Source organism: Lipophrys pholis (genome assembly GCF_963383615.2).
Source record: "Lipophrys pholis genome assembly, chromosome: 5".
Classification (NCBI taxonomy): Eukaryota; Metazoa; Chordata; class Actinopteri; order Blenniiformes; family Blenniidae; genus Lipophrys; species Lipophrys pholis.
In genome coordinates this window covers 6,361,142-6,386,862 of record NC_137628.1, presented here as the reverse complement: position 1 = coordinate 6,386,862, position 25,721 = coordinate 6,361,142, and the positions used below count along the sequence as shown (strand labels likewise).

General features: G+C 42.1%; 2 protein-coding genes across 2 annotated transcripts; both read right to left on the bottom strand.

Annotated features, from left to right (window-relative positions):
- Nucleotides 1–14,095: 14,095 nt before the first annotated feature.
- Nucleotides 14,096–15,028, bottom strand: hmx4 (H6 family homeobox 4; the record flags this gene model as incomplete). The annotated part of the gene is made up of 2 exons (XM_080463589.1): nucleotides 14,096–14,661; nucleotides 14,821–15,028. 2 exons carry the CDS (start codon nucleotides 15,026–15,028, stop codon nucleotides 14,096–14,098), a joined length of 774 nt encoding a protein of 257 aa, XP_080319715.1.
- Nucleotides 15,029–16,795: 1,767 nt separating this feature from the next.
- Nucleotides 16,796–19,676, bottom strand: hmx1 (H6 family homeobox 1). The gene is made up of 2 exons (XM_080462795.1): nucleotides 19,132–19,676; nucleotides 16,796–17,999 (listed from the first exon to the last, which is right to left on the bottom strand). The coding sequence occupies exons 1-2, from the start codon at nucleotides 19,415–19,417 to the stop codon at nucleotides 17,401–17,403; spliced, it is 885 nt and encodes a 294-aa protein (XP_080318921.1). The 5' UTR covers nucleotides 19,418–19,676; the 3' UTR covers nucleotides 16,796–17,400.
- Between the last annotated feature and the right edge of the window lie 6,045 nt (nucleotides 19,677–25,721).

Below are 25,721 nucleotides of genomic sequence, written 5' to 3'. Positions count from 1 at the left end.
ATTTTGGGAGTCTCGGCTCGTCTCGGCTCGTCCCGGCTCGTCTCATCTCCTGTGACTCTTACAGTTGGCTCTCGCCCTAAAATGTTTGCTCACCCCGAGCCACTTGTTTATCAGCCTAATGTTTGTTCTTGTCGGGCACAATATGTTCTCTCTCCGCAGCAGTCTACTCAGTTATTCTTCATCTGGCCCCTGGGCTGTTCTTAGTCAGCCCGTGTCCCCAGACACCTCTCCACTGACCAATGGAGGGTTTTAACTATTTATGGCTGTTAGGTATAGGCTTCATACCAGCAAATTAGGTAATGGGGGTGTACAGAGCACTTCAGGGGAAACCCAAGTGTTAAGGCATTTTGTAAACATGGCCTGAGCAGACCTGTTTTTTTGTCATCACATGGGAATGTTGGAGGTAAGTACACATTTAATTTTCAATAAACTTCAGCAGGGCAAGTGGTTTGTGGTTGTAATCAACCTTAAGGTCCCGCTTATTTGACTTTTCTAGTGAAAATGCATAGTTTTTTTGCATTTTTGTTTAAGAAAAGTTTTGTGTTTAAATGTTTTGAATGTTTTGAAAATGATGTCTGTTTCCGTGGAAACGGCAGAAACACTGAAAATGATGTAACTACCATGTCAGGCCGCGGGTTGCAGCTGTGTTTGTAAAGAAACTACACAGGAAAACAATACGTTATAAATGGGAATACACAGATGTTCTTTTGGATGGGCGACCAAGTCATGCCACTATGGCGGCAAATGTTGTTATTGTCCATCTGCACGCACACGTGCAGAAGAACTATTTAGTATGGCCACGGTGCACATGCGTTGTAGCAGCACTTCCGCCACCTACTCAGGACTGAGTCGGCGCGTTTCCGGCGATACCGTCTCCATGGCGACGGCGTTTCAAAAAGTTGCAATTTCAGTGCCTCCGAGCACCATTATCGTGTAACCAGACACCCAAAACACTTTGAAATTTACGCATTTTCATTTGATATCGTTGCCGTGTAAAACGGGCCCTGAATGGCCTTTGCGATACCACCAAAAAAATAAAAAAGTAAATAATAAAAGTCATCCTGAAGGAATTCACTGAAAGCATCTTTACAAAGTCCCAGTTGAGGCGTCACAAATGGAACGTGCTTCGGAAGCTTCCGGACCAAAAGGAATTTGCCTTTTTCATTTCCGTTCACTTGGGAAGCGATTTCACACCATTAACCCTCATCCCCCCCCCCCCCCCCCCCCCCGACCTTCGCACACACACCCACCCAAGCCGCCCCACCCACCTCACCACCCCCACACCATAAATATTTCAACCTCTCAATCTATATTCATTATAAAACACATGCCCAATGCAATATGTGGTTGTGAGGACACAGGGCTTTTATTTATTCATCTTATTTATTTATATTTCTTTCCTGAGGGCCAGACGTTGGTTTCTATCCATCTGTGCTGATTGCCAGCTATTACAGAGCACTTAGAGCCTCCCCTGAACTGGCCAGAGGGGAGCCCAAGCCTCAGGAGATCCACTCGTTTCAGGGCTAAGAGGTGTGTTTGTTGTGCGTGTTTTATCGGGAGTTATCAGAGTGATCGCAACTACAAAGCGACAAAAGTAAAACGGAGTTTACTTGGGTTCATTTAGTTCTCATCACACGTCAACTCCGGCGATGTTCAATCAATTAAATTTCACTTCCATTTAATTCATACCTTCTGCTTGAAATATTCCCTCAGATGTGATGGATGGAGAGATGTTCCCCTCCAGTCATTTCCTTGGGTTTCACCCTGTTTATCTGCTATTTTCTTTATATAAAAGAGTTCTGAACTGAAGCTTTAAAGCCCTGTTTTTTATGACAACCCTTTCAAGTGAAAATGCAAGACTTTGGTTGCATTTTTGGGCATCTGTTTACTCGACAACGCTGCTCGGAGCCACTGACAGTATGACCTTTTGAAAATGGCTACTAAGTTGGAAGTTTTCGAAAACCCCATCTCTGTGTAGACGGCAGAAATGCTGTGGTAAATAGTTCTTCTGCTCATGCATGAGTAGATGGACAATAAAGGAGTGTCATGACTCCCAGTGTATATTCTCCTGGGACTTGGTAGTTTTAAAGTTGACAGTCACAGTATTAACAATGCAACTTGGTCGTCTGTCCATACGAATGTCTGTGTACTCCCGTTGTTAATGTCTATAGCGTATTGTTCTCTGCATGCATGTGTGTGTGGTTTCATTACGCAGTTCTTTTATTGAAATTTCAGGTTTGTCATGTGTTGTAAAATGACAGTTCATTAAATATGAACTTCTTAATGATATTCTAACACTTTTTAGCAATAAAACAAATACGGAGATTTAGAGTTGTAGTTATTTATATTTCATAAAGTAATTATTTACTTGTGCAGCCCACCTGAGATCAGAGTGTGCTGTATGTGGCCCCTGAATTAAAAAGAATTTGACACAATTTTATTTTCCTTTTATCATACCAGTACTTTATCTCCACTGCTTTTTTGCTGCTTCTCCTTGTCTTTCGTTTTTATTTTTATTTTTTGCATGACTGCTGAAAACTGCAGCCCCACCCACTTTTCAGCTCACGCAATGGATTTTAGTGACTCATTAGCTCAAACTGAATGAAGTCACTTGTTGGCCCCATCGTCTCTCTTCCAGTTAACTCATTTATCTTAAGCTGAACTCAAGAAGGGAATCCGTCATTAAACTGATCCACAATGTGGTCACAGCTCTGCTAATGTGTAGCCTCAGTTACACTGCATTAAAACAGTTCCTAATTGAGATGAGACGATAAAAAACAACCACACAATGTACTTTCCAAGTAACTTTCATCGATTAGTAAATCAACTCCACAACTTTTTAAGGACTACAGACTCATTTTCAGTCATTTGCACAATATTGAACAGTTCATTTCCTGATGAGTAAAAAACTCAAAACCTAGAATGTTTAGTTTTTACTTTTTTCTGCTTTTCGCAGACTTTACAAGGCTGCATGCGATTCCAGTTTTTATATCCAACTCCTTTGATGTCGGTTAAGATGCAGATCCATGAATTTTCAAGTGAACAACTGAAAAATCTGCACAGTTTCACTTTAATTGAAGTTTCGATAACTGCACAAAGTGAGATACCTGCAGCATCAAACTGGTTGTGGACATTAGACTGCTCTTACTACTCTCAGGTTTGAAAGCCAAATGAAACACAAGAGGCGCATGGACTGCGACTGAAGTCTGTTTAATCACAGGTAAATCTCCATGATTAACACCCAGCAGTGCTCCTCTGCTCGTCGTTTCCCACATTTACCTCTGAACAGTCTGGTCTGCAGCAGCAGTAATTGTTTGAGACTGCTTCCTCTTGGTTTTACGGTTGGAAACCCTCCGTACCACATCAAGCTTACTGCCTGAGCGTCCTGGCTCATGTGTGCTGGAGGAGCTGTCCATCTAACAGAATCCAGTAAAGCTCAGGAAGTACGCTAAATAAGGGGAGATTAGGGATTTACTGTGACTGCTTCAAAAAAATTGAGACCATGATTAGGAGTTGACATTTGGCCATACAAAGTGAATTCAGAATACAGTCAAGACAAATTGTGCATAATCAGCTTTATTGAAATATAGGTAATAAAACTTGGAAAACCTATTGTTTTTTGGAAAACCAGAGCAAGTACTGATGTCTTGATTTAAAAGAAGTGAGTGTCAGCAAGAAGTTTGTTCCACAAGTGAGCGTAGGAACTAAAAGCCGCTTCACCTTGTTTTTTCTGACTCTAAAACACAAAGTAAACCTCTTCCTGAGGTCCTCGGGGGTCGGGATGTTTCGTATTCTAGTATATCTGAGATGTATTCAGGCCTGAGACCATTCAAAGCTTCATAGACCAGAAGTAAGATTTTGAAGTGGATCAGCAGCAGTGCAGAAATTCAGGCTCCGTTTTCACGGCAACATTTTCAAGTGAAAATGGGAAAACTTCAGTTGCGTTTTGGAGGTCTGTTTCCATGACAATGGGGCTCGGAGTCACTGAAAGTACGTTTTGAAAATGCTCCGACTCTGTGTCAACAGGGAAAATGCAACTTTTCGGAAATGGTGCGACACCATACACCATGGCGCTCCATTTGTGCGAGTTAATGGACAACAACAAAGTTTTCCTCCAGAGTGGCATGACTCCCAGTCCTTATTCTCCTGGGACTTGGTCGTTTTATTGTTGACGGTCACTGTAATAACAATCCAACATGGTTGTCTGTCCATACAAATGTCTGTGTAGTTCCTTTGTTAATGTTTATAGTGTATTGTTTTCTGTATACATGTGTGTGATTTCATTACAAACAACATATTAGCTCCAATTCATGGCCTGGCATGAAACTACATCGTTTTCAGCATTTCTGCCATTTCTGTGTAAATGGACATCATTTTCAAAAGATTGCCGTGTAAATGCAAAACTTTTCAGAAACAAGAACACGAAAACGATGCATTTTCACTGGAAACATTGTCATGTAAACGGGTCCTGAAGCTCAGGCGCAATGTGCTCCTTCCTTCTTGAGTTGGAGGAGCTGCAGCTGTTGAGCAGGGCCCTGTTCCAGAAAGCGGGTTATGTGAAAATTCAGAGTAAGTTAACCCTGAATTGAGAGAAACGCTGAGTTTTCCGTTCCAGAAAGAGAGGTAACTGAAACTCAGTCACCATGGCAACCGACTCTCTGAGCAGAACCTGCTCGCTGGCAGGTTTTGTAGAGGAAACCCTGAGGTTCCACCTGTCTCCTCCAACCTGAAGCACGACTAGTAATGGATTGTCCAGTATTTCCAAACCTGATCAACATCGACACAGAAATAAATTGAGATAACTTACGTCCTGTTTTTTTATTTTTTGACTGCATTAATTCCCCGTGGGGATAATTCCTTTCCGAATTGATCCTGTGCCTCACATCAGAGCGCATTTTATGTGCAGCATTGCATTTTTTTCTGAAATCGGATTTTCCTTTATAATATTGGTAAAGCAACAGTGTGTAGAGTGGTTAGAGAAGTCACCCTCGCACTGAAACAACAGTTTTTTGGGGGGAGGGGGGGTTATATAAATAAAGAAGTGTGTGTGTGTGTGTGTGTGTGTGTGTGTGTGTGTGTGTGTGTGTGTGTGTGTGTGTGTGTGTGTGTGTGTGTGTGTGTGTGTGGTATTTTATTAATTTATTAATTTTTATTAAAGTGTTGATGTTCACATGGTCACATTTTAAATGACTTCACTATAATAAAAAAAAAGTCTAAACACTGTTAATTTACTAAGTATGATATTAACAGAGGGCGACTTCATAAACATTTTGTTACTGGTTTAAATTACTACTTGGCTACAGAATGTTTTTATTTTATTTACTTTAATAGCCTACATCAATTTAAATACTAAAATTAAAATCAAAATGAGGTACAATCAGAACATATATACATATAAGCCTTTTCATTCTGAAAGATGTTTTTATATTTAATTTCTCGCTGCTTCCAAGTTGCCTTTCTCCTGTTGGATTGCACCTAAATGAAGTTCTGATTTTACCTATTTATTATTTCTACCTGTATACTGCGATCTTAAGTTAAATGTTAAGTCAATAGAGTAGATCATTCAAACTTATGCGTTGATTCGTGCAGCAACTTTCTCCCATGCGGTCTCTCTCCTCCGCTGCCGCAGTGCTGGAACTTTTATGACAAAATAACTCTGTTGCCATAGTGACTCGTGGTATCGGGGCTCCATTGATGATGGTTTTTTATTCTGGTTGTGCGCGTGCCTAACTCAAGGTTCACATACTGAGAGTTGATTGAACTAATACAGGTCAGCTGTTCTGGAACCGGAAACTCTGAATTTCTCATCTCAGAGTCAGTCGACTCAGGCTTCAGGGAGAGACTCTGAGATTGTTGAACGTCCTTTCTGGAATACCCCCCAGACCATTGAAAATTAATGCATGAATCTCTGAAAAGCGTTTGGCCGGGTAATGTTATTTTACTGACACAAATAATAATAACCATAATGTCTGTTGTGGTTTATAAGAAATAAGATTATTTTCCCTTCAGGGCTTTTATTTGACATACATATCTTTAATGTATTCACTTGACTGTTGGAGATCTTTCTGGTGCCTTGCTGATCTTCGGGGATTCTGTTTCTGTGCAGCTGTTTACTCAGTCTCCTCATGTGAAGCTGTGAAAGGCAGCAGGCCCGGGTCTCCCCAAGTCTCCTGAGACTCGCTGTGTGTCGTGTCACTGTGGAGGCAGGCGGGTCAGCTTTCTACATGCACAATACATGTTTTGCTCCTCTTAGATCTGATTGACCGCATCCCGTGGTACAAGACCGTCGAGGTGTGCGAACGAAGCCTCGGTGTTAAAGGTGCAGCTTTGTATCTGTGTGTGCGTGTCGTCTTGCGGCTTCTCCAATTTTGTCATGCAGCCTCTTCGCAAACTATTTAAAGCTGTATACAGGTGTGTAGTGGTTTGCACTCTTGTCTCACTTGGAGGTTTTCCTCTGGTTCGAGTCCGGGTTTTGGGAATAAAACTGCATATAAAATGTGTCGATGGAGCAGATGTTATCCAGATGTGTGTGATAACCCCAAAGTTTCATCACAGGGTCTGCAGATTTCAAGACATTTGCAAAACTTGGACCATCTGATTTATATGAAGGGAAAAGCCTTTTCTGTTTTATTGCAAGATGTACATTTGGTTGAAATTGTTTGTTTTGGCCAAACAGACATCATTTTCAAAACATTGCAATGAAAACGTAAAAACCATGCTTTTTTTATTTGCAAGGTTGTCGTGTAAATGGGGTCTTAACCTAAGACACATGTTTTTGGATTGTGGACAGAAACATAACTACCTGGAGAGGACTCATGCATGCAGAGGAAGAACATACAAACAGAAAGCACAACAACTTATGATGCAAATCGTTATTATAAAATTGCATTTTCAAAAATGTCACTTTATCAAACAATTTAAACTTAATGCCACTTTACAGCAGATCTGAACCCTGAACTGAGAATTACATCCACAGACTAGTGAGCTTTTGATTTAGCCCGAGAAACTAAACAAAGATGTAACTGTTGTGTTCGTGTCAGTAATATCAGAATCAAGGCCTGCAAATGAAATGCAGGCAGATTGTAAGTCAGACGGAGAGGCGGTGATAGATGGTGGTATTTTAAAGAGCACAGGGAGGGGGAGCAGAAAAAGTTAGTACACTCTAACGACTGTGTACGTTGTTAATGGACCCGTATTGACTATCAGCATGAAACCACATTGAGTATTCTATGTCTGCACATAGTGGAGCTCATTCTCTGGTGTTATGGATAAGTGTTGATGCCCCCACACTCACTCAAACGCGTCCCTCAAGACCAGCAGCATCCCTCCCCTGCCTCCTGTCCTTCTCCTGCTTCCTTCTCCTCTTTCCTCTGCCTTTATCCTTCCATCTTACCTATTGATTAGCCAATAATGTGTTTTCAGTGGTAGATTAATGGCACATTACCCTGACAAGGGTGTCTGAGGGGACAGGACGTGAGGGAGGGTGATCGAGATGATGCTCTTTAATTGATATACAGTCTGCATGTGTCTGTGGAAGTTTTCAAACAGAGGAGTCGTGAAAAAAGGGAAAGTTTGTGTTGCCACATAGAAATGTATCGACGTTCATTTCTTTTGAATCATCTCAGAAATGTGATTCAGTGAAGCTGAACAAAACTTTGGGTGAGGTTTGATCACAGATTTTGTGTTTCTTATTCCACAGTTAAAGAAAAATGAGGAATGGATTCCAGCCGGGAACGCTTCTGTGTGGAGTTGAGATGTTATCCCCGTCGCTGTGGGTCTCCAGGTACTCAAACTTCCTCCTCTGGTTTATAGACATGCTTGTTAGAGTAATTAGGGATGCTGTATTGCCCGTAGGTGTGAATGTTTTTGTGGGTGATTGCCTGTCTGTCTGTCTGTCTGTGTTAGCTTTGTGATTGACTGGTGCCTTGCTCATCGTGTGTCATGCAGTTTTGGACAAACTGTACACAACTGTATGTTGCTCAGCACACGCTCTGCATTCACCAAGGATTTTGTGACATGCAGCAGTTTGGCAAAACAATGAAATCCTTAACATATAAATACTGCATCTCTCAATCATTTTGTCAGATTTCGGTAGAAATGGAGTTCATAAGAAAAGTGCAAAAACTTCTGGATGAGAACCTGAACTGGTTTAAAGAGCGGGCTCACATGCTGAAGACAAATTTCTCACACTTTATAATTCAAAGAAGCTAAATGCAAAGTGTTTGCCAAGTACACTTGGTAAGCCCAACTAGTGACGGGCGCCTGTACATGAAGTAGCCTTGTTACATGAATTGGGGAAGTCTAACCCCCATCTTTCTAGTGGGCAGGGTTAGAGGAAGTGAAGCAGTGCGCATTGAATTCTGAGTAGTAAACAAACTAGTGTTGTCACGATACCAACATTTTGGTAACAATACCGATACCACCATGTATTTCGATACTTTCGATACTTTTCAATACTTTTCCAAATAAAAAGAGAACACAGTTGCGGCCGTGTGGATGTAGCAGCAGCCATTGTTTCCCTTCTGTCTCTCTCTCGCTCTATTTTACTCCTCTCTTTCGCCAGCCTCTTGTTCTTTGCTGCTCCGTTAGTGATACACTTAATTTCTTTTTACGGAGTTTCCACGGGTCGTTTGAGTAAGTTACGCATGCGCACTCTCACATGGACGCAAACACCATGTCATTTACGCATGCGCATCCGGTATTCTTTTCAAAGTACAAGCTCGGTTGGGAGAAATACATTGTTTTGACTTTTATTTTGAAGTTGCGTCTAGGGATGTTGTTGGTAAATAAGGTCAAGTATGAAGCGCTTATTCAGTAATCAATATCGGGTCGGAGCGTGTGCGCACTCAGTCTCTGCCTTTTTTTTTCACACCAGAAAAAGAAAAAAAGAAACCGTAGCGCTGTTTTCTGCACTTACAATTGTCCAAAACATCCCGTAGCACCTGACTGACTACTCTCCTCGGTGCAAATTACAACACAGTGACGCTACGCAGTGTTGTAAAAAATAAATAAATAAAAGATACCGGTACCGGTACTGGCCGGGCCCAGTATAGTATCATTTTAAAGGCGTCAGTACCGTGATACCAATACAATACCGGTATACCGAACAACCCTAAAACAAACAAAGCTAACTGTGCGAATCAGAAGAAGCAGGTGCAGAAACAAAAAATTGGAAAATATCTTGTGGGCAGAAGTGAGGAAGAAGTGTAGAGGAAGAAGTCGCTACTTGAGTTCTGGTCTGAAGACTATCTATCGCGGTTGTTTGTGGCTACCCATTAGCCATCAGCTAACTAGCCTAGCCACCACAAGCTAAATCGGTGAGACCTCTGCTTTCAGTCCAGACCAATCAATGAACATGGAATCTTCTTTACTTTCTTTCTGGTCAGCGTTTTTTTCGAACGACAGCACCCCCAAAAAGAGCATCTGTTGTAAATATGTGACATTTTCTAGGCGGTTTGATCCGGTCTCAGAAGTGAATGTGAATGCCACCTGAACCAAATGAAGGTGTGAATAGAGATTAAGTGAACCGAGTCCCGGACCATCCGAATGTGAAAGGCCCCTAGAACCACCAAGTCCCAGAAGAATATGGACTGCGAGTCATGACACACTGGAGGAAAACTATCGTCATTGTGTGAACGGACACCCAAAACACAACAAAAATTGTGCATTTTCATTTGAAAACATTGTCGCAACTAAAACAACTAGCATTTGTATCACAGGTGCCAACAAGCCAAGGGGCTGAATGGTCAATTAACTAATTACTGCAGTTCATATGCTTGTGTTGTTTTTACCTTGGATGCTCTTCTATAGCAATAACAATGAGAAAAACTCATTAACCTAATACACAAATAAGCTGAAAATGTGATTGGATTTGTAATTCATGTATGGACGTAATGTCTTTAAAATGTATTTAAATGTTTCTTCTCGCATCGTGTGTGATGAGACCGGATTGAACTGAGTCCAAATTTTAATTGCCAAACAAGCTGCCACCTCTTCTCTCTGTATCACTGGCTTTTATCTGGTTCTGTCCCCACTGGCATCTTTCAATTTCCTCCACCAATTTGCATTATGGAGGGGAGAAAGGGGGTCTAAATAAGAGGATCAATAGGCCATCAAGTAGTCTTTAAGTGTGACACATACAAAGACTGTGTCTAAGGTTCCCCCCTCTAACTAATAGCCCTGTTGTTTACTCTCCAATGTGCTGTGTCATGTAGTTTTGGTCTCAGGTTGCCCTGCAGTGCATTGTGACGTCTCCGGGGATTTCATAGTGCCGACCGATGCTACAGCGCTCGACCACCAACTCTGTTTACACATGTCGTCTTGCGTCTGCTTTTAGAAGGATCTCTGATTGATTTGTGCAGTGAGACCGGTCAAAGTTATTATTTTTTTTGCTGAACAGTGAATGTCTTTCTCGTACAAGGTTATTTCCCAACAAGTGAACAGCAATGTGAACTCTCCCATGTGAAATCTCCCGGTGACAGTCGTCCCTTTGCTTTTGTGTCACAGAAATATGTTTGGGGACGGTCTCTCCCTTCAGCTTAGGCGATGACCTTTGTCAGATGACAGGGTGAGGTCAACAGAGGTTAAAGTAATCGGCGAGCTGAGAAAGGGGGCCCCCACCTAGTCATGCAGAAAAGAGCTGCCCGAGAGCGCACACACACACACACACACACACACACACACACACACACACACACACTTGGAATTGCTCTCCACCCAACGGGAACCGCACTTCTTTACTTCTGACCAACCAGACCTCGGCTATAGTGAAGCACGGAGCCGTGCCGAAATACAAACGTGATCGTAGTTTTTTCCAACACAAACACACACTCATCAACTGCTCCGGAGCGACCCCCCCCCCTTTCCTCTCCCTCTCTACCCCACTTTCTACTATACACTCTCCTTCTTAGTCCCTCTCATTCAGTCATAATCGCACACAGTCGGGCTTCAGTGCACAGATTACCGTGATGAGCTGTGACAAGGCAGGAGGCGAGAGGGCAGCACAGTAAGAATGGGAGAGGAGGACCGAGTGACAAAATGAAAAGAGCACAGTGGTACGAGCAATTAGCACTTCTTACATGCAGCACTGAGGAGGATTACTGCAGTTATGTTTGTGATGCATAATGAGCCAAGTTTTATGGTGAAACATTTTACCTTCCTTCATTCTCTGCAGCCCAGAGACGGAGGCTGGGCGCCTTCAGGAATGCATTATCTTCTCCATTAACTACGACTTAAACGTTAATAATATACCATTTGGCCACACCTCAGATCTTGACAGTCTGCCGTCATGTCTGAGGCGGTAGCCGCTGGGGATTGTGGGTACTGAGCAGTGGTGTGACTCTCCTGCAGCTCTGAAACACGAGACAGCCTGGCGGACATAACAGGCCTCTTTTTCCTCGCTAAACACACACGCTGCAGCGGACGTCTGCATCAGCCTCACAATGGGAATGCCTCTGAGGTTTCTTTTATTGTTTTCCACAGACGATCAATGATGAGCATGTAGTCTGGGTTTATAGTGGGATTCTGTTTGCATCATAAATATCTGGATTTTTATTTTTATTTTGTTTTGTATTATTAAAAATGTAAAGGTTAAGTGTTGAGGCAAAGTGCAGGAGGGGGCAAGAAGCAGCACAGACAGGGTCAGCTGACTTTTGACCCAGTGATTGCCACGAATGAGCTTTCAAAGCTCAACTCTGATTTTTATGTTCTGACTGTGGTCGCTTTCTAATTTGATTTTGTTTTTACAACATCAGTTGTATATTTTTTTACTGCTGTAAATAACTACTTGAGTTTGTGCCTGGCTTGTGGCGCAAACAGTGTGAAACAATTCCCTCCAGGCTCCAGTAAAATACCAAATTGTGGGATCTTGAGAAAATCATGTGGTTCGAAATACCACAAATTTACACTGTGAAGCTCTGTCACAATCGTTTTAGATATGTTCAAAGCTAGAATTCTAAGTTTCTTTAAATACATAGCAGTGGGAAAAGTTTTTTTTGGGGGTGGGGAGGGCTCATAAAAGTATTTTTCAAATATGTTTCTGGTTTAAAGGAAAAATTTAATTTGACACACTTGTTATGTTTTTCACAATCGGAAAATGTATTATATATGTGCTGACTGTGCAGTTTATGTTGTATTTTAATGTTTAGATTTGAAAGTGTATGCTCATTACATTGTTGATTATTTTATAAGTGACTGGATCAGGTTATTAATACATAAATTCCCTTGTTTATCCCTGTTATCCTTCATTACATCAACATTAGAGAACAGAGAGGCCTGTTTTCTCTCTTTTTTCTGTTTTTTTTCTTTTTTGGGGGTGGGGGGGGGGGGGGGGGGCGTGCATTAGTGTGGTGCATTAATTCACTCCAGACTATGAGGTGTATTTCCAAAGCACAAACCCAAATCCTTTGGTAATTCGACTGACACAATACTAGCTCATACGGAATGAAAGCTACCCCTAAACCACTGGCTTGGCTTCACAGGAGTGGAAGAACAGTTTTCCATTGTGTGCGCTTTAAATGACGCTGGGCGTGTGGGCACATCGGTCTGTGGTGAACTCTGGTCGGGTTAGAGATTCTAGTTTTCTTGCACGGAAACTTAAAAAAAATGGACGACCCTCACTCGAATTTTGGTTCTTAGCTGTAGGCCTTAATTATGTGGTTCTCTTTGACTAAATTTGGTACACCTCAGTGGATTCGAGCAGAAACATAGAAAATATCACCTCTGAATATGAATATGGACACACTTCAAAAGATACCTTAATAATGAATGACTATTTTTCTATTTTCAATAATACCCCAAAATATGGTTGGTTACATACAAAACATGTGATGATTCTGACCTTCATATAAAATCTACTGGGACCTGCATGCTATGTACTTTCTTTTAATTTGAGGTGTAGCATTCCAGAATAACACTTGATGAGTTATTGTATAATCCAGGATGTAGCTTTAAAAAATATAGCAGGGATAAATAGATGTATGTGGACAACATGTCCACCACAGTGGACACCTCAATGGGAAAGGTATTGGACTATATACAGCATGGCCTTACAGTGTCACCGTGGTATATTTTAAATGTTTAACTGGTGTGTTTTCTAAACGGTGTTAAATGTAGAATTACTACTATTTCTTAACCTGCTTTCCTCTTGATTACAAGGACGTTCATTATGTTATTGAGTCCGACACGATCACTGTGGGCCTTCAGAAGCATACATTGTCAACAAGGCCACATTTACATCCTAAGAGTTATTTAGGTTTAGGTTTGTCTTTAGCAAGTGTTTAGCAATATATTTAACAGATTATATGTCAATCTGTTGGTTCTTACTTTACAAAAGCAATACTTCATCCTTTGTGCAAACAGGAGAAAATATCTCTGAAGTGACCTGCTGCAAGTAATTACAGTTTGATGAAGTGGTCAGACACAACCCCCCCCTGAAAAATATCGAATGAGCTCTTTGGAAAAATATTACTTTGATGAAGATATTTTTTTAATTACAGTTTGAGTAAAAGGTGTAATGAGCCTATAGGCAAAACGTGAAATAAAGTAAAAATCGTAAGATACTCAGAAAAATAAAAAACATGCGTGAAAACGGAATAAAATGTTAATTACATTCATTTAAATACATAGATAATTTCAGTAATTCAAAATTCATCATGATACAGTTAAATGCATGCAAACAGGCTATGGTAATGTCTTTGGTGGCTTAGGCTGCTGGAAATGCTGTTGTAAATAATAATAATAATAATAATAATAATAATAATAATAATAATAATAATAATAATGTAAAAATATATCAAATGTATATGATAATGTTTAGGCCTCCCTCGGGATATTCTCATGATAGTAGCCTGCTATCTATAAACGGTTGTTTGTAACAATAGATTTAGTGTTAGGCCTTCAACAAAAAACATAATTTCTACTTAAAATAAATAATACCCAATCCGTTTAAGTGTGTGTGATATGTCAGTACTCCTTTTGCCAAACTCGCAGTCTTCATCCAGAGGGAAGCCCGCGACATCTAAACACTCTGAAATGCTTGAAAGTTGTCAACAGACCACCAGAAGTGTCTCTGTCGCGAAGTGGAAAGTTGAAAGCATCATACGTCCGCGTCGTACAGGCTGAAGTACTTGCTGGCGTTGGAGAAGCAGAGGTAAGGCGTGCTGCTGCCCGGGTACACGACGGGCAGAGGCATGGGCAGCAGGCATCTGCCCAGCAGGTTGCTCTCCTTGTACAAGGCCGGGAGCTGGCCCACCACCACCGGCTTCCCAGTCTCGGGAAAATCACTCACTGGTCCGTCGATTTCAGTCGATATCTGCCGTTTCAACTTATTCCTGCGGTTCTGAAACCATATTTTCACCTGCGTCTCTGTCAGCTGAAGGGAGCTGGCGAGACAGGCGCGCTCCGCGCTGCTCAGATAGCGTTTCATGTCGAAGGTAGACTCCAACTGAAAGATCTGTCTCTTGGAAAAAATGGTGCGAGTTTTCTTTTTCGTGATCATCTTGCTCTTTTTGCCCGGGCTGCCTCCTTTGTGCAGCTCCGTGGCCGCGGTGGTGGAGCCGCTGTCGTCGCAGCTGCTGTCGCCGCTGTCGAAGCGCGCCTCCGCCGCCTTCCTCTGGCTGATAATCACCGACTCTGCCGCTCCGCTGCGGGCTGTCATCAAGTCTGCAATCAAATCACACACCCGGTTTACCTGCTGCCTGTAACTTTGACACTGTTTTTGCAGCTGCGTTGACTTGCAATAATCGCCACGCTATTGTTTGGGACCTGTGCGTAATGGCGAGCACCGACGGTCTCCACATGAATTCACCAAAACACGCTTACCGCTTTCTCCGAGCCTGCTGTCGGCCGCTCCTTTCTCCTCGGCGTGGCTCTGGAAAGCATCTTTACGCATCGCCGTGGCCAGTTCATCCTGAAGTCCCGTCGGGTGACAACTGTCGCGGCTCCTCCCGCTCGTCTTCAGGTTCAAGATGCTGTCAATGGTGAATTTCAGAGAGGCGGCGGGTCGACATGGCGCTTCTACTTTATTCATATTCTCTTTTTGTTTTGCTTCCTTGACTCTATCAGTCCTAAACCGTTAACGCAGGACGTTAATTTCACCACTTGCGCACCATATCCGCAGCCACGGAGCGAACACTGCTGGGCCGGCCGCGCTCTGCATGCGCCGCCGCTACACGGGACGGATTGAGCGCTGTGTTCACTCCGATTGGTCAAGACGATTGTTTCGCACGGACCAATGGCAGTGAAGGGAGAGAAGAAGTAGAATGGAGGGCAGGACTGTGTGAGTATGCCCTCCCTTTCCAAACACAACACCCAGACTCCCCTCTCATCCTTTTACATCTGCAGCAGGGAAGACCCGGGTCCTGGAGACCCCAGAGAGGATATAAAATAGTTTAATTCCAACTTTTTTCACACAGTGTAGTGTATACACCATCTATATTTGATGTGGTTTTCCTCTTAACACCTCCCCTTTCCTCATTATCTTACATACAGATGCATGTTGAAGTGATTCGGGACCCCGAATCGAAATATGCTTATGAGATGAGATGAGATGAGATGAGATGAGATGAGATAATCCTTTATTGATCTCACCGACGGAGAAATTTACAGTTTTACCGAAGCAAAGCAGGATAGCACAAGAAAATCACACAGTGCAAAATTAAAATTACGTAAAAATATAGTCTAATAAAGTAACATCAATAAATAGTTAAAAACAGCCAGTAACTTAAAGATGTAAGTCTGTATGAGCGCGGAGCTGCTGTAACGTGCGGCCATAGGGTGATGTATTATTAAAATGCGAAAATGATTAATATTTATTGTTCTCCAGTTTACACATCATATCATGTTCCTCACAAATATGTTTTTTTCATTTAGAGAAGTATTTTAGATTGCAGAATAGTGTGCAGCTTTGGGGAATTATAGGAAAAACACCAAATGAAATTAAGCCAAACAGTTTGTTTCTATTTGGTGCACTTTAACTCCTAATAGATACTATTTTGGGTGGATACAGGGCTTTGCGGAATGCAACAATTACAGTATATTGCAGATTTATACCTGAAAGCAATAATAAACTATGTATCTATTTTTGTTATTATATGACTGAACCCTGAAGACTGTTTATTATTCACGTTATAGGCCTGTTGTGACTTATAACCAGGGCGCTATTAGCTATATGATATCCCCCTCTGGTTTATGTATCTCCTCTAATGCTTATTATTTATACTGCAGGGATGTAACCAATGATTCGAGTGAAGTGAAGCAGAGCTGTCACCTTCTACCCATCAGTACTTTATTCCAACAATACATTTATCAATTTATTTTAACTAAAAAAAAAGGTTGAAAAGCTTTTGTGTTTTAATAATAGATGCATTATGTTTAGTCACCATTTATTGCTCTTATATCGGATACATTTTCCTTTAATTCTAGCCCTCGTGCGTTCTTCACATCATCACAAATCAATTGTAACTACGGGATGAGATGGCTTTTCAAGATGTTTGTTATAGTGCTGCTCTTTCCACTTGTCCGGCATGTGTGAGATGAAAACAGTGATATTCAGACGGGATGAAATCCAGACAGTGAATACATTGATGCTCCTGTTTGTATAGAAACAATGTATTCTACACGCGCCGTTGCTTTTAAAATTATTATTTGGCGTTAATTTGACATCCTCTTTCGGGGGAGGTTAATGAACTCATAATTAAATAAAGTTACGTTAGGTTCATTGTTTTTAAATGTTATGGACTTTCACCTCACGCCGGTACCATGACAGGTTGTGTTTTTTTTTTTTTTTGGTTTGTTTCAGTTTATATATAGCGCAGTGCAATATGCTCTACCCTTGTCACAATATATCAAAGTTTGAGTGCAGAGAAGAAACCAACATGAGCCTATTAGCAAACAAACTTCATATTACTGCGATGTCTCATTGAGTCCTACTGTTGCTGGTTTGTCCTTTGCGTGTTTTGGGCAATATAAAGACTCCTTTGCGCAAAGCTTGATGCGTATACTTATCAGAAATAAAGACACATTAGAGGTCACAACAACATGAAAAACCAAACGAGAGTTTAGTGTTGTGTTTATTTCGTTTATTATGTGAAAAAAAAGTGACAAAGTTGGAAAAATCTGTGACTTTAAATATAAAAGTTTTTCAAAAATATGTGTGTCTTCAAACATACAGTATAGCTACATGAACCCTATGGCCTGGCCATGCTCGGTTGTTATAGTTTATACTGCACCAGCACGCAGTCTTGTAGAGGTTTATGAACATAGATATCTATATATAAAACCCATCACTTTGTGTTTTATTTGTATTGTATCTTTGGATGCAGTCCACACGAGTTATTGCACGACTAATAATCAGGTGAATGTTAACAAACGGCTTCACTGAGTGGCAGGCGTTTGCAGTCCTCACACCAGGCCGCTCATCTGCGATCTTAACATGCTCATGGAGTGCGCAAAGGACGTCAGGGGGTAGCTGATGGAGCTGGAGAAGCCCGCCGGGTGTCCGTTCAGGTTGAAGCCGAGCGCAGCAGCGGATGTGGGCCCTTCGTGGTAGAGGATGGGGACCCTGACGATCCTCTGAGTCGAGTTCGGGATGTGTGCAGCCTCCAGATCGGCCGCCAACTGTCTCTTCCATTTATTCCTGCGGTTCTGAAACCAGATTTTCACCTGCGTCTCGGTCAGGTGGAGGGAAGCTGCCAGTCCAGCTCTCTCCGTGCTGCTCAGGTATCGTTTCACATCGAACGTGGACTCAAGCTGGAACACCTGACTGCGACTGAAGACGGTGCGGGTCTTCTTCTTGCGGGTGGAGCTGGGCTCGGGTGATGCGTCCTGCTCCGACTGTCCGTCGAATGTGTTCTGCGCGTCCTCGCTGTCGTCCGTGAGGTTACTCTCCCCAGTTTTCTGGTCGGTCTCGTCACTGCCCTCCGTTATGGGCTCAGACACAGTGGGGGAGCCCCTGTCACTGGTGGACAGCGAGCAGCAGGGATCCTCTGAACTCCTCGGACCTTAAAATGAGATAAATCAACACGAAAGAGTTAATCAAGGTATAACGTCGGATAATCTTTCAAATAGGGCTTCATATCAAAGTTTCATTTCAATTGAACGTGTGAATTTATTGCGCAGTAAACAAACGCACGTGTAAATTTAAAGCTTCAACTTAAGCTGTTTTGCTCATCACAGAGTTTAGATGACTAGTTTGGCATTAAATGAGTTTTAGGAGTATGACATAACACATGTTCCAGGCAAAGAAGCAGTTCCAGACTAATTTATGACAAATATAAGTTCCTCGAAAATTCAGAAGGATAACACTTAATGTTTTCACATCCACAGGACACTGAGCAGGGAATTAATTCATTATTCACGAAAGAAAGAGATAGCAGAATTTAAATGTACAGTAAAAACAGAGGGAGGGGCGCTCTGTTTTGATTTGAGAGTGCGTGGAAGTGGCACAAATGTGGCACCGTGAGTGCGCAAAAGTGGTGTAAAGTACCCAGTGGTGCAGCTCTTCTGTTGTGGTTCGTATTCTGGGCATTTGTGCGTCAATCACGTGCGTAAAGTCGCGGAATGTGTCACAGATCTGACGACGACAAGCAGCTTGGAGGTCTTTTCCGTCCTTTAACAGACAGACGGGGTGTGTTTCACAGTTCAGACTCCGCGAAGGATGCATGCATAAAGCGCACGGCACATTTTAGTGAAAGAAAACGGACTCCACGATCCGCTCACCCCAAGTCTGTCAGCTTCATTTAACGGAGAGAGAAACGACACTGAATGTAATCTTCTATATTAACAACAGCGTGTCGACATAACGCAGTGAATGCTGACTTAAATATGGAATAAATGGGCCTTCCAGATGGATACAAACTTGAGATTAAACGAAAAAGAAACCACTCGTTTTCACTTGTTGTTGCTGTTGAATTACGTGTCATGTATTATACTGTAATTGTCTGTTAGTTTTACACGTAAATTGTTTTCTGCAGTCTGTTAGATTCATTATAAATACGAGTCCGCGGCTACAACAAACCTCCAGTGCAGTTAGTGTGTAAATGCAGACAGTCTAGTTTATTATATAAATAGTTTTAAGAGCGATGAAAAGACCTCCACACTTCAAGACTCCTGAGATGTGTCCAGTATACTCACTGTGAGGTGGGAGGTTGAACGAAGTCCCTCCGCGGAGCCACTGCAGCGGCAGCGGCGACTCTCTGAGCGGAGACGTGTCTGTGGAGCTGGAGCCGCTGCGCGCTTCAGCGCTCCTGTCCCAGTTATCATGTCGCTCACTGGAAATCGTGTCTGTCCCGGAATCCCCGCGGCCGCTGTCCGGTATCGACTCCTGGCAAATCCGCTCCTTGGCCAGCAGATTCTCAATGAAAAAGGAGGAGGACCGGGACGGAGCGGCGGTCTGGTTGTCCGTCAGCTTCTCCGGCATGTTTCCCCGATGTCACGGTGCTATCACACATAAAAAACACCAGGCGATTCGTGTCTTGATCAGAAGGCGATCTAAAGTCCAAGCGCTCATTTCAAGGGTTGCGGTTTCTTTGGACAAGGATTCATATCCGAGACGGGAATCTCCTCCGTGCCGCCGGGAGGAGAGGGAGACGGAGATGGAGGCAGCAATTCAGTGAAACGTCAAGTCAAACAATTAACGAGCCGAGGGCATCCAGCGATTGGACGAGCACAATAGCAAATGGGGGTTTTCCAAGGAAAAGAGAATCACTGTCTCATGCGTCACAGTGCGCCGCCGCCGCGGCTGCTGCTCGGTGCGCGTTCACGTGCGGGCCCGTCCCCTCGAGGCCACTCAGAATGGAGAAAACCTCTGTCCGTGGCACAGCGGTATCTCTATTTGGGTCAATTAGAGTGTAAATCGAAAATAATAATAAAAAATTCTCCAGAGCAGGAGTCATCATCAGGGTCAAGCTCTCCCGGTCCACTCGGAGGAAGATGCCCTCATTGGCACAGAGCGGACAGCGTCAGCAAAGACAAGACAACGAGCAGACACTGACATAATCTTTGGGGGGATATATATTTTAAATACCCATGAAACCACAAAGCAAAGTCAGACTTCAACTTTGAAATACAAACAATTAATTTTTTCCTGATATGCAAAAATAAACACAATAAACACAATATACATAATCCAGTGGTGACTCAGAAGGAATATGATAATAGCCTCAAAGACGCACGTGCTCACTGAACCATGGAAAATGGCACGTGAGACGCTGCGCCTTGGAATTGGCCCCTGTCAAAGGTTATCTAAACTTTGCGTAATGGCGCAGATATTCCTGATAATAGGCCTGTTTTTCTGTATCTGTGCTTCGTGTGCTTCTAATTAGACATAGCTGCACTCGCTCTCCCTTCTCTCAAGATTCTGGATCGACATTAAAATAACTGTAAGTGCCCATGATTGTTGCAGTGCAGTTTATAATTCACCTTTTCATGCGTCATGCGATGAGCACTAATGGGAAAAATAACATTACACAAGATCATGAAACTGGAAGAGCAAATATCCCGCACATCTTGAAAACCCTATATTTTCTTATGGGAAATAATAAATCCGAAAGTAAATGAAAGCGGTTGTTTGCCTTTTAAGTCGCATCGTTCAGGACTGGCAAGTAACTGATTATTTTTTGTATGTTTCGAGGCTTGTTGCCAAATTAAGACAATATTATCACTAGTAGATCATCTGAAACATTCATATGAGTGCTGACGGGCGTCTTTACCCTTTCCCGTGAAATGGCAAGACATTTGAGCTTTTATTTCCCTCAGTGGAGTCAGCTGGGCTGACCTTTCACTCGTCTCTCTCTCTCTCTCTCTCTCTCTCTCTCTCTCTCTCTCTCTCTCTCCCCCCCTTAAGGTCAGACTTACCCTTTGACAGAGGATCAGCAGCGGTGATGCTGCTCTTCAACACTCAGACAACAGAAACACGAGCCGCTGCGTGAAGAGCGCATCTTGCGCCTGCTTTGCAATAAAATTGAGCTCAGCATGTTGGAGGATTTCGTTTTGTGTTGTCTTGTCCAAAAAATGTAAAATAAGTAAGTAATTGAAATGCATAATTTAGCCCGGAGCCCGTTTAATGTCAGACTAAATGTAAAATAAATTACATATTATAATTCAGTTTGAAAAGAGACGGTATATATTAAAGGAAAGACTTCCTCGGGTGTACTTGTTTTTATTTTACACGGTTTAGTCAATCCCCGATAGTTATCAACTAAAGTCTAAAGTGTAAATTTTACAATTTTGTGGAAAATTAGAGTTTGGCTCGTGCCAATTCAAATATGGATCACGATTCGCTGTGAAAACTGTCTTCTTGTGTTCCTATTACTTTCATAGTTTGTTTATATATTTTTTTAAATCTTTTTTCTATATGGTCCACTCCAGCTGTCTCTAAACGAGTCTTTCAAATAAGCTTCACTTCAATAGTATTGGATTAAAACGGAATAAACAATAAAGTTGGGATGTTTTCAAATTTTTCAATTGAATCTTTTCCTCACAAAAATAATCTCACTATTCAGAAAGTGTTTCTACACATTTTTCCATTCATTATTATCTGTATATTTTTTCTGGTTCTCATTTCTCTTCTTGTTGCACCTTTAGATTCAAATAAGCTATAAAATTGAAAAAGTCCACCCAATTGAGCAATGGTGACAGTGAAGAGGGGCGAAACTCCCTTTTACCTTTTGAAAACCTGCAGGACTCAGAAGCAAAGATAAAACAGAGAACAGCCTGAGAAAAAGGGTTCAGACTGAAATTTGCTTGTTTCCAAAATCTTACGCTTACACCTAAAATGTTCCATGTTTGCTCTGTGTGGGCGCACAGAAGTGGTGTTTTCTGATTTTATATAGTCTTTAATCTATTACCCAGTCTGCAGGATCCTTATTCGTGGTCATTTCATCTAACAGGCTCATGTCTCATGGATCAATATTTCCATCTCAAATGTAAATCCACATCACAACTCGATGTTTTAGTCCCATGTTTGCATTGAAGCGTTGGAGTGTGCATTAGATCAGGTTTCTCTGTGTACACCACGCCGTCTGAATGATGTGGCACCCTGGCCAGCACCCCATGTCCAGACCCCGAGGCCTCTGTCTCTCTCTCTGTCTCTCTGTCTCTCTGTCTCTCTGTCTCTCTGTCTCTCTCTCTCTCTCTCTCTCTGTCTCTCTGTCTCTCTCTCTCTCTCTCTCTCTCTCTCTCTCTCTCTCTCTCTCTCTCTCTCTCTCTCTCTCTCTCTGATCTTTATCCAGCCTGGCATGCCCTTTGCTTCCTGAGGCCTGCTGGCCGGCACCACAGCCGCGGCCCCCTCCGTTCCACCACAGCTCTGAAACGCAGTCTCACCACACAGAATCGTATCATCAGCTCGTGCTCCGGGAGACAGCTGCATCAAATTGAGCATGTTCCTCTTGTTTGGCGGTGGCGAGTGCTTTTCGGCCGTCGGTGCTGCCCGGCCGGAAAGCAGTGACGCCGTGTCACAGTTTGTGTAGCCGTCATCCAAAAGAAAACAGAAGTCCTCTGTGAGATGGCACCTTGCTTTTCGAGAATCAAATTGACTGTGAGACTTGTATTATATGGTTAGTAGCTCTTGCACATTACTGCTATAGCACATTTTCCACCTCTGCTTCATCTTTTTTTAGATGACTTTGGGGCAGTGGTAGCCTGGAGGTTATAGAAGCAGATGTGGGATCAAGTGTTTGCAGGCTTGAATCCCACAGCTGACATTTCACCACTGAGCAAGACCCTTGACCCCCACCAGCTCCCTGGAGCACCTTAAAGTGGCTGCACCTCCGAATCCTAGAAATCGGATGGGCCAATGTGGAATAAAAGTAGTTTTCCCAAGAGGATTGATACGTTATGATTAGTTTATTTACTTTATCAGAAGCGTAAACTCTATTTCATATTCTTCACTGGATCAGAAAGGCTTCGCTTCACACGACTCGGTGGTGGGCGGGTTTTTAACCAGCCACATTCACTCTGCAGCCGCTCTGATATTACCCGGGTCTAATAATCCTTTTATAACCGCCATTACTCCTCCAAGTGTGATTTTAATGGCTGTGGAGTCTGCCGCTCCCTGCCGGGGTTAGCAGTCATTGAGAGTGGAGACCGTTTGACCTAGTTCATTTATGGAGGAGGCTTCGAGACAGACAGGAAGTCATGTATCTCCTTTGGGGCATTTCACAGCTCCCTTTACATTGTGATGTCTTCATTGCGACTCAGTGAAGTAGAGCGACCTCGGCTGACTTTTATTCGAGGTGATACAAGCATGCCCCAACTCGGGCACGTTTAGATAAACACACAGTAAACGCAGCCACTTACTTTGTATTTTATTTTTATAGGGAAGGGAGAAGGGAGGCTAAGCAGTTATATCATATTGAACCACAGAGACCTGTTAATGTGTACACACAGAGAAGAGACCTGCAGAGAGTCACGAGACACTTGCTTTGGGTTGCTAGAGGGCCCTCCGATGGTTAACAGTCTGCAGTGCAGCTCAGCTTCACAAATGCATCTCTTTAGTGTTTTACCTGGATTGTTTTTGCTTGATTTTATGTACTACTGTACATAAATCTACGATATTCTATCACAAAGTCTCCAAATGTCTTTAAATATTAGGATGAGCATAAAAATATCAGTCTGGCTCGGACTATTTTGATTATTAATGTATCCAAATAGACACAGTCACATCTATTACCATTTTGATTGCATTTGCTTAGAAAAAGAAAAAACGAGTGAAAATACAAATTTCAGTCTACCTTTCATACAACGCAAACACAGAAATGTGATGCAAATGCTGTGCTGCCTCTCTGATTTATATTATATTAGTGAGTGCACTCATTGCTGAGTGTGTGAACTCTACTATATTGTATTTCTTATTATTGTTGTTGTTGTTATCCTCCATCCAGAGTAAACATTTTTTTTTTTTTTTAAATACTGACTTTTTAATAATTAAATATTTCACCCATTTGTAACCTGTTTATAAACTATTTTCTCTGGTCTGCAATGCCTTTGAGCCCAAATATTAAGTGATCTCATTTCTTTCTGCTCCTACATGATGATTGAAGTTAAAGTTCTCATGATCTCTTGATAAAAACAATCTATTAAGTGATAGTAAAAAAAAAAACCACACACACAAAAAATTAATAGAAGTAACTTTCAGCCACATCTTGCATATCTCCTGAACATAATCCCAGCCTTTGTTTGAAATGTAATATTTCTTCAGTCAAACCGTAGGCAAGGTAGGTGTGTGTGTGTGTGTGTGTGTGTGTGTGTGTGTGTGTGTGTGTGTGTGTGTGTGTGTGTGTGTGTGTGTGTGTGTGTGTGTGTGTGTGTGTGTGTGTGTGTGCGCACATCGATTGATATCCAACCTGCAAATTTGTAGATGAAGCAAATTAAGTCACTAATTCAGACGTGTGGCAAAGTTTTTATTCCATTTCTGTGGTTTTTATTTGCAAAAAAAAAAATAAGTGAAATATTTTAGTCTCTTTCACGGTAATAAGAAGTCTTTACCTGCTCTCATCATGCCAACTTCACTCGCCGCCATTCAAAGAAACTCACATTGCATACCTACTTGCCTTATCTGGCAGGCCAGCTAAGCCTGACTGTGCTAGCTCTGGCATTAATAATTCACTGTACATAATAAGTTGATGCTGCAGAGTTTGTTCTCATTGATATTAGCCGAGGTGAGCATTCTTGGCCAGACTGTGTGACGCCAGCAGACCAGCATAAAGTGGGCTTTAATTGCCCATAATCTCTGTCGTTCTCTTTCCTCTCAGTGCAAGTCAACACCATATAGCCCATGAATGCCAGACCTTAGTGAGGCTTTTTCAGCTCTGCATCAGCGTGAGCCTCGCAACAATGCTCGGGAGAGATTTTCATCTCAGAACTCAGGAAGGATTTCAGACGATTTGGGGATTTTTACACCCACTCTCACTGTACTGGAATTTCACGTCAGCACACTCAGAATTGTGTCCAAAAGCCCAAACAAGAGGTTTACACCTCTGGGTACATTATTTTTCGACTTAAGACAAATGTTGCAGCACATAAAATGTGTTCCTCCAAATATGAGCCGCACATTAAGGAACAGTGTCAATTTGGAAAATAAGTTCTTACTCTGTTCTTGTCTTTGCACATCTGATCCATATTTACCTTTTAATTATTGGGGATACATTCAGACCCTGCAGTAACCTACTTTATTCCTCTTTCTACTTATTGGATTTGTGTCAGTGGGTCACTGGTTTGAGGTATCCAGCTTTTTAAACATATCAAAGACTAATCACAATCATCCCACAGTGTTATTTTAAAGGTCCCATGATCAGCTGTTTCCAACCGCTCCACACACAATGGATTTCATCAATGAGTCGTAACCCTGACACAAACACACCATGTCAAATTATGTTCACGTGTAGGTTTTTTTATGGGAGGAAATGTTAATTTTAATTAAGATGGACGAGTGCTGTGGCCGACTGTGATGTGGAGCTGATGGGGAGCTCAGAAATAGTATTGCTGTTGAGACTTTGCATGAATACAACTGTTCATGCATTCGCAGGTTTTACTGTTTTGATACCTGCAAGATGTTAAAATCAGAGACAATTGTAGAAAATCTTAATCCTTCACAAAAATCTGATTCTTCAGTAATGCTTGTCTGCCAGGAAGACAGAAACCTCAAGGGTCGTTTTGAGCATCTCACATCAGATTATGTTCATTATGTTTTATGAATGAAATGAGAGGATGAGGAATGAGGTCAT